Genomic DNA, 9137 nt, shown 5'->3' on the forward strand with positions numbered 1-9137 from the left:
AAAACGGTTTTCTCTAAACATGACACTATACTATTTCGGTGTTTTTTTCCTCACCTTGAAAGCAAAACTGTGTTTATCAATAGTTAATTATGTCTTCCTCTGTAGATTTAGTGACCGAGTACAGTCCCTGAAACTCTGCGAGATTGATTTTAACACGTTATTGTAACTGGGACACAATTTGTGTCAATGTGTCGTTTGAACATGCAGAGAGTAGTCCGGAATTCCGTACATTGAACAGTGTTACATCCTTTACGTTGCGCACAGACAAAGTGATGCAGCCAAATTTCAGGGGATTTCTCTCGATTCAGCCTATGAAATATTCGAACGTATTCAACCGTGCCTGCTGGCGTTATGTTGATGTCATTTAAGGTAAAAAGCTGGGTAAAACAGCTTTGCCGAAAAAGCGCACAAGTGTTCTGTGCCAATGATAAGGTAAGAGACTGGTTGACACCTTGTGAACCACTAGGGTAACTGTAACTGATAGGTAATGCATCAACAACAAAGTAACGGGAAACAACATTGTCTTTATGACTACGTAATTCGTGAGTAAAAACTACTGCTCGCAGATTTATTTTTTATTTATTTTCATCAATAATCTTATTAAATATTTTGAAGTGCATATGGTGTCAAAAAAAAAAGGTTTGTAAAGGGAACTTCCAACATGAAAATATATTCTTAGTGTGTTAGGTACTCGATATTCAAACAATATTCATTGGTTACCATGGTGATTGCAAATTTTATTTTATATTAACTAGTTCTCATTTTACCATTTTTATAGTATTTTTAATGCTTTCAGAACATCAAAAAAGAGACATGTTGTTGTTATTTTGTCTAAGTTATCTCTATAACACAAATCTGGGGATAAACAGTGCACACACAATCAAACCAAATCAAATAGAAATTTATTTATTGTCGGTATGAAATAACATGTGTATAACATAAGCTATGTATAGCTTTTGACCGACCTAACAAACAGTAGCAAATTGCAACACATAATTAATACATGTCATACATGAGAAATAGTTATTATAATAAAACACACAAAAAGCATAATTAAAGCAGTATTCCTATAGCACATTATTAAAATAGAAGCAGAAATGTAATATCAGTACTATACATTCAAAATTAAAGAGCTGTGTGAAAGATTGCTGATCTTGACCCAAGGAAGGGGCCTAAAAGGAAAGAAAAGGTGTAAAAATGCTGACAGAGAAAATGGAACACAAAAGTGCCACAAAATAAAAAGGGCTTAAAGGAAATTATCACCTCAAATCAGATTTGAAGGGAACCGATCAGCAAATTTCACATAATAAAAGCAACAAAATACAACACTAATGAATGAAAAATACAATATCATTCTAAAAGCAAAATAATACAATACTAATGCTGAAATGATTATCCCGCATGTGTAACTAGCACTGTTTCAGAGCTTCAAAAGGCGAATGATGAGCAAAGAAGCATTGATTAATCCACATCACACACATAGTCTAATCAAGAAAGATGTACAATTCAGAAAGCACTACAACAGGATATCAAATGAAATGTACGACAAAAAACTGTTGAAGTATCACCAGTATTATATATACATACAGTTAAGCTCAAACAAAGCAAAAGCAAAAAAAGGCATCATAATGAAAACCTTATAAAGCAAATGAAAGAAATCAAGATGCAAATTTCTCAGACAAATAAAAAAGGAAAGAGGCAACACAATAAAAACAAAACAAAACAAATGAAAGGAATCAAAACATGAACCAGTAAGCTCAACTTCAACTTCAATCGATATAAAATACATAGGTTTAAACGAAATTATTTGTAGTAGCTGCAAATGTTCAACATAAGGTAGTAAACAAGGTAGTAGCCTCTTGGTTTAAATGTAAAGCGACCTTTTTAAAACAAAGGTAAGTCAATACTCTTTCATTGCATGTTTTATGGATAGTTGTCAACAATTTTTGTTAAAGGGAAGTTTAATTTTATGTCATAGATATGTCTGAGTAGAAATCAGGTCAAAATGTCTTGAAATATTTTTGTAAGAAAAGAGCATATACAGTGAGATCATCTGGTTATTTAGAAATTAAAACAGGTTCTTTAAAATCATGATCACATGGCCGAGCAGCACAGTTCCGATGGTAACGGTTATGTGGCTGCTGCCATTGCAGAGGTTCGTGAAGCAGTTACACGTGCTTTGTCCCGAGACATCATCTTTGCAGCCGTTAAATGCGGTCCCGCAACCTCTGGAAACGACTGAAATATTGTATTGGAAGTATTTGTTAGACAGGTACTAATCCCATTAACAGAACAAAAACGTTGACGTTTGCGGTGTTTCGGCCGGCGTTAAACAGTTGCCCTCATGTATTAAATATGAAGGTGCAATAACAAACTAATATTCGTATTATTTGCATAATGGATTCGGAAGTATGCTAAAAATTGTTGATAGAATAAAGATATTCAAATGTGCATTGCATGTTATCGGGCGTTACGATTCGCTTAATGAATAATAAGTTAGAATCTCGATGTCATATGTAAGGAGCACCAACGACTAGTATAACAACTATATTTAATGACCACCCCCTTCCTCTGTGTTGTATCCTTGATCGATCCACATATTTACTATATAAACGAACGTTTCATCAGCCCAATACGCCGACAACTATTGACAGAAAACGCCAGAATTTTACTATAACCAGATTTTTAGTACTCATTCGGATGACCATCTTAACTGCGCTATGAAATAAGTTCACTTTTATATATAACGGTGGGACATTTCCATCATCAGTGTGGTAGACCTTAATGTAGATAATGGCATAAAAAAACGTAACTATGGTAGACCTAAATGTAGATAATGGCATAAAAAACTTAAATACCATCAGTGTGGTAGACCTTAATGTAGATAATGACATACAAAACTTGAATCTCATCAATGTGGTTGACCTAAATGTAGATAATGGCATACAGAAACTTAAATAGCATCAGTGTGATAGACCTTAATGTAGATAATTGCATTAAAAAAATAAAAAAAACTGTAATATCATCGATGTGGTAGACCTAAATATAGATAATGGCGTTGCACAATTAAGATATCAGCAGTGTGGTAGACCTTAATGTTGATAATGGCATAAAAATCGTAAACATCATCAGTGTGGTAGACCTTAATGTAGATAATGGCATTAAATACTTAAATATCATCGGTGTGGTAGACCTCAATGTACATAATGTTATAAACAACTTGAATACCATCAGTGTGCTAGACCTTACTGTAGATAATGGCAGTAATCAAGTTTATTCATTACTCACTACGAACACGCACGGGTGGTTGTTTAAACATAATCTTATCTGCATACTTTAACACAAGACACTTACTGCTACCAATTGTAATCTTCGAGCAACTGGTGCAATTAGAAATGATATATACACCCTTTGCAAACGCGTCAAACGGTTCCCCGCAGACGGCGTTGCCCAATACGCAGTAGTAGCAAGTCAGGGCAAATGTCCCTGAAGCTGAAATTTAAAAAAACGTATATTAATATGTGTTGTACACGAAGGCCCACAGAAAGGCTCACATGCGACATATGACTGTACAATAACCCATATGTGTAAGTCATTCGACATTAAAATCGATCGGAATGATAAACAGAAGTAAAAAAAACACAATTAAAACATGTCTTAATGTGGTTATAACTCTGACATACGTATGACACATCGTATAATGATACTTTTCCTAATTTAAGATCGCCTCTTCGACGCAGCAATTTTAAACCTTTATGGCTGCTGCGTCAGCTAAGCGAATTTAAATTCTATAAGCAAAAGTCCAATGTGTGTCTGTGTCATACGTATGTCTGAGTTAAAACCACGGACATCTAAAAGTCGCATTGTTTCTGTTAATGTTAACAAAGCCACTCCCTCTAAAACGTTTGTAAGAACTTCTATCATTGACAGTGAGTGAAATAGTTTAAAATAACTGCGTATTGGGCTTACAATACGCTGCTCGGTTGCTAGCTTTCGAGTACAGGCATCGGTGGCCGTTCATGAATTACAAAAAACATAGGCAAGCACATTTTGTTCCATAAACATCTCCACAATATAGGGTGTGTGTAGGTCGGGGTAGTTATATAAATATCATATAGCGAACATGCCATCGAATGAAGCAAAAAACCATTAAGACGCCAACATGACACGCCGACGACGGGCATTCATAATTTGGCAATAAACAAAGTTAACCAGTGACTTGGTTGTTACAAACTGAGATAGCGTTAATTGGCAGTATCGTTTTGGATTACTCGCTACAAAAAACAAGAAATGTGTGATCTGTGAGGGGGGGGGGGGGGGGCGGGTTATCAACATTTGACACGTTTATTAAGCGATAAATATCAGAACAGAACAGAAAAATAACTATACTTGATAACATCCAGGCATGCATTATAAAACAAAATATTGAGACTTTGGTCTGCTTATTTGATGTTTGATGTTTTGTTAATCAATCTTTAAGAGCGATCGCTCGCCAAAATTTAGTGTTTAAAAAATATCAATTGTATCAAGATTATCTTTATTTGTTAAAATGTAACCCGTATGCACTCAATAAGAATTTAATATTTATATTGGTTATTTTATTGGTAAAGTTCTAACCAGTATGTGCTCCAATAAAATTTAATAATTTTATTAGTAATGTTTGTCATCAACAATACCACCACTTCTGTCTGACATTAATTGTATTAAATTTACATTGCGAATATTAAAACTAACTTAATTGCAAAACACTTTACGTCGACCTAAATAGAAAGAAACAACAACGGCATTCTTACAACAAGTACATTTCAATTATTAGAACAACTAAATTACATAGTTTGTTGAGGGCGATAAACCGCAAACAAAAGAGCCAGCCCCAACGGTAAAAAATATACAAGACAATGAACATTATTCATTTCTTTATTTCTCATCGATATTCTTTAATACGTGATAATTAGATACAAAGTATAATATACATTTGCTTATCCATTAAATAAAACGTGTTATTGATAATACATTAAATCACGAACATGATATGGCCGCTTATGCAATCAACATACACGGTCATAAATTTATTTCGTTTTTTAAGAGAGTGCATATACGTGCAATATGTAATGTTTGAAACCATACTTGAACAGTTTGAAGTTATTCAGTTAACCGATTAATTTAAGGGTCAACATAATAGGTTAAACGATAAATGTTTTAGTAACCTGTTGCATATTAATCACTTTATATCAATCATCTGGCCAAATTGGTATCAGAGAAGATTTGTGGACGTTATTTTACATATGGCTTTATAAATCTTGTGACACCTGGCGTTTGCAGTTTTGCCCCCAGCGGCATGATATGAACAAATTTGGTAGATGATCAACTTAACCTGAAAATTCGTGTTCATAGCACTATCTGTACTACTTATGACAAACATAAAATATGTTATATGTTATGGGGTCTCACATAACCGCTCGACTTGGTGCTCTTTTGATTTTGGGTGATATGAAAATTAATCATCGTCGAATTCCTTTTTTGAAAGTAGTTCTTGCTTTCATAATATAACTTTTTGAATTTTGCGTGCGGGCGGGCGGTATGGCAGGCTGGCGGGCGGGCTGGTGGGCGGGCGGGCTGGTGGGCGGACGGACCATAACTGTGTCGTTCATTGTGAGATTTTAAAATCATTTGGCACATTTTTTCACTATCATTGGGCGGTGTGTCGCGCGAAAGAATTACGTCAATATCTGCAAGGCCAAGGTCACTCTTTGAGTTCAAAGGTCAAAAATGGCCATAAATGAGCTTGTCCGGGCCATTACTATGTCAATCATTGTGAGATTTTATAATAATTAGGCACATTTGTTCACCATCATTGGACGGTGTGTCGTGCAAAAGAATAACGTCAATATCTCCAAGGTCAATTTTTTTCCATTCAAGTGTAGATCATTTACTTATGCGAATACCAAAAGCATGCGATTATTTGATCGTGAAAAACACGCTACATAAATGGGCCTCTGTGGTGGACAGTTCAATTGTTAAGCTTTTGAAAGTTGTATACAAATTTCAAATACTACAACGGGACCATACAATAATTTGAGATGTGTTATTTCCGCTCATTTCATCTCATCTTCGACTGTGGTCCCTTTGGGACATAGGCCGCCGACCAGCTTAATCCAGGCGTCTCGGTTATGGGCGAGTCACTCATCGGCTAAGAATCTGTATTGGATGCGAATGGTGTGGCCTATCCATCTTCAAAGGTCTCTAACGGATGTCTTCTTCAACGGTTCTCACATCGAAGTCGTCGGTGAGCTGTCTGCTATGAACGATTCTGCATGTCTTCCCTTTATAAGACTTCCTGATGTTGTTGGTGATATTTTCTGGCACTCCGTAGTGTATCATTAGTCTCCAGACGGACTCTCGGTCAACGCTGTCGAACGCCTTTTCATATTCCATGAAGTTGATTGTTCCAAAATGATGTGCATTGTTGCGATCTTATATGTGTGATCTCTCCTATCGGAAGCCGGCTTGTTGGTCGCGGGTATGCGGGTCTACTGCGTCTTTCATTCGGTTCAGCATCTTTACTGAGATTGACAACAACATTATCCCTCTGTAGTTGGACTAGGAACAGAGGTCGCCTTTCTCGGAGAGCTTGATGAGATATTCATCGTTTCACTCTGTTGGTATTTCTTCTTCCTATGTCTTGCTAAAGAGCGGGTGAAGTAGTTCCACGCTAGTCTCGACGTCAGTGTTCAGCGCTGGTATGCTGTCAGGTCCTGCTAATTTGCCGTTCTTCAATTACTTGGTTGCGTTTCTGTAGCAATAAGGTTTTGACAGGGTATTGAAACTGATACTTAACCCCACGCCTAAGGCCGGGTTTCCATGCATCCGTGTCCGCGCTCCGGGTCCGCGTTCCGTGTCCGTGTTCCGTATACGGACACGGAGTATCGTTTCCATGCATCCGCTTATTATTTAAGCCTTTCCGTGTAAAAAGCTCATTCCAAACGTGGTGGTACTTGGATTAGGATGTCGTTATTAGAAGAGCACACATTTTTTATGCTGCGGCAGCACTGCAAGTTAGTAGACGGAAACGCAGACATAGGTACTGGTCACGTGCCATCATAAGAAACCGTCTTATTAGAGAATTAGAGCTGAACGATGAAGAGTTTAGGACCTTGGTAAGTTATTAATAATTATTAACAAAATATTTATATACTGTTATAACCCAAGGTATACAAAAATCCTAAATATCTCATTGTTTCATACCGCTATCAGCTAATTTCTCCAACACCACAGTACAGAAAGCCGAAACTAGCTGATAAGCCACTCTGGACAAGCTGAATTAATGACAATTAGCATAGTTATATTGATAAACATTACTGATTATTCGTATTACAGACTTTAAAACTTGTATGTGAACCCGCATAGACAAAAAAGAACATAAATAGCGACTTCTTATAGCGTTATATCTTGTTTGAAATATATACTGTGTCTTTTGAAAAGCGATTATAGAGTGTAGACGATATATATTCGAATTGTTTGATGCAATGTCTTTGTCTTTGTATTCTTTCTTACGTTGGTTGTATATTTCAGAGTGATCCCTTACTAAATATATTATTTTTTCACTAATATTTATGCTTGAAAGTCGACCATTCATGTTCACTTCCGTTCGTGTACTAAGTCCGCGTCCGTGAAAAATCGCTCACCGAGCGATTTTTCACGGACGCAATTCGCGGACGAAAAATGCGGACGCGGAACGCGGATACATGGAATCGCTCCAACAGATTTCAACCAGTTCGTTTTTTCGCGGACACGGACACACGGACACGGAACGCGGACGCGGAGACATGGAAACCCGGCCTAAGCCTTTTTCGTCCTTGGCAGGGGTTGTTTATTCCGCTCAACTTGGTCAATTAATTTCATCAACTAAAAGAATCGAAGAATCTATATCAATTTTGTGCCAATAGTATACTAAAGAGAAATTTAAAAATAGAGCTTTTATTGTGCTTTTCTAATTAAAACATTGATTTTAATAACATGATTGCGATTTAGATAAGATACTCGATGTCCAATTGGCTACCTTTAACCGAGAGATTGTTTTAAATACATACGTGTTATGCCAATAAGGAACATAGCTGGATCATAACCATGGCATTTGTGATGTATATGCTTGCTATTGACTCGCTGGTCAGGATTTAGTTGGGTCAAAGTGACGCACGGAATAAAATTTGCTTCTTAAAAAAACAAATCAATTTGTATTTGCTTGCGGCAAAACGCAAAAATCTGCAATCTCTGTTATTGAATTACATTTAATTTTGTGGCTGTATGCAGCTCGGTGGTAACTTAGTATAGTCAACATTAAAGATCATACGATACAAAGAGAATAATACAAATTAATTGAAAAAAATGACATTTTAACAAAGATGAATGACCTTAATGTTATTGCGTATTTCGTTAAAAATATGCTAGTATGTGATGAAATAACAATTCATACACAAAAAAACAATGGCAGAACGATTTATTCATTGACATCTAAATTGGGCATTTAATTTTGATTGATTGAAATGATATTCAACAATATCTTAACACATCAAGTCTTAAGACAACTTAAACCCGATTGACTTTGTCTCGACACAAAAACCTTCTTTGTTTTTATCTATACATATATAGATTCGACAACTTTTTTCGATAAATGTGTACAACTATATTTCAATTCTTATCTGACGGCTTTAGTTCGCAAAAGAAAAACAAAATGAAATCAAAATAAAGCAAAATCTTATCAGTTGAATAATGCCTATTAGAGACACTTACCGATGGCGAGCACACCAAACGCTAGGGTAAAAAATGTCATCGACATGTTTCCTGTTTTCCGGACTGGGTTTTAAAACAACGTTATGTGCTTCTAGCCTCAACTCCGTTGCGAATGATATCACAGTACAGTGGCTTTTTTATTTAAAGCGTCCCGGAAAATGTGGCAACGACCTTAGCCTTAGTTAAATCGTGTTGAATCCATTCGGCAAGGACAACAATTGTCATTGTCTGTACACACGTCATTTACCAGCATGGATTGTTTCCGTGATCAACGGTTATTTCTTCACTTATGTTACCTGTTTTGAAAATCTGCCATAATATGAAGTAATAATCTTGATGTACACAGT

The 9137-nt window shown here is 36.1% G+C and overlaps 1 protein-coding gene across 1 annotated transcript; it reads right to left on the reverse strand.

The window, feature by feature from the left end:
* Positions 1-653: 653 nt before the first annotated feature.
* On the reverse strand, positions 654-8934 carry LOC127853948 (uncharacterized). Its single transcript, XM_052388820.1, has 3 exons — positions 8791-8934; positions 3355-3492; positions 654-2238 (listed from the first exon to the last, which is right to left on the reverse strand). The coding sequence occupies exons 1-3, from the start codon at positions 8834-8836 to the stop codon at positions 2069-2071; spliced, it is 354 nt and encodes a 117-aa protein (XP_052244780.1). The 5' UTR covers positions 8837-8934; the 3' UTR covers positions 654-2068.
* Positions 8935-9137: the final 203 nt, after the last annotated feature.

This window comes from Dreissena polymorpha, chromosome 12, assembly GCF_020536995.1.
Source record: "Dreissena polymorpha isolate Duluth1 chromosome 12, UMN_Dpol_1.0, whole genome shotgun sequence".
Taxonomy (NCBI): domain Eukaryota; kingdom Metazoa; phylum Mollusca; class Bivalvia; order Myida; family Dreissenidae; genus Dreissena; species Dreissena polymorpha.

What these genes read in the sequence shown, in the direction of transcription:
- LOC127853948 (XM_052388820.1), bottom strand. Translation starts at nt 8,836, where the DNA reads ATGTCGATGACATTTTTTACCCTAGCGTTTGGTGTGCTCGCCATCG. An exon ending in GTTTGGTGTGCTCGCCATCG is followed by an intron (nt 3,493 to 8,790) that starts GTAAGTGTCTCT and finishes TTTAAATTTCAG; the next exon opens with CTTCAGGGACATTTGCCCTG. An exon ending in GAAGATTACAATTGGTAGCA is followed by an intron (nt 2,239 to 3,354) that starts GTAAGTGTCTTG and finishes ACAATATTTCAG; the next exon opens with TCGTTTCCAGAGGTTGCGGG.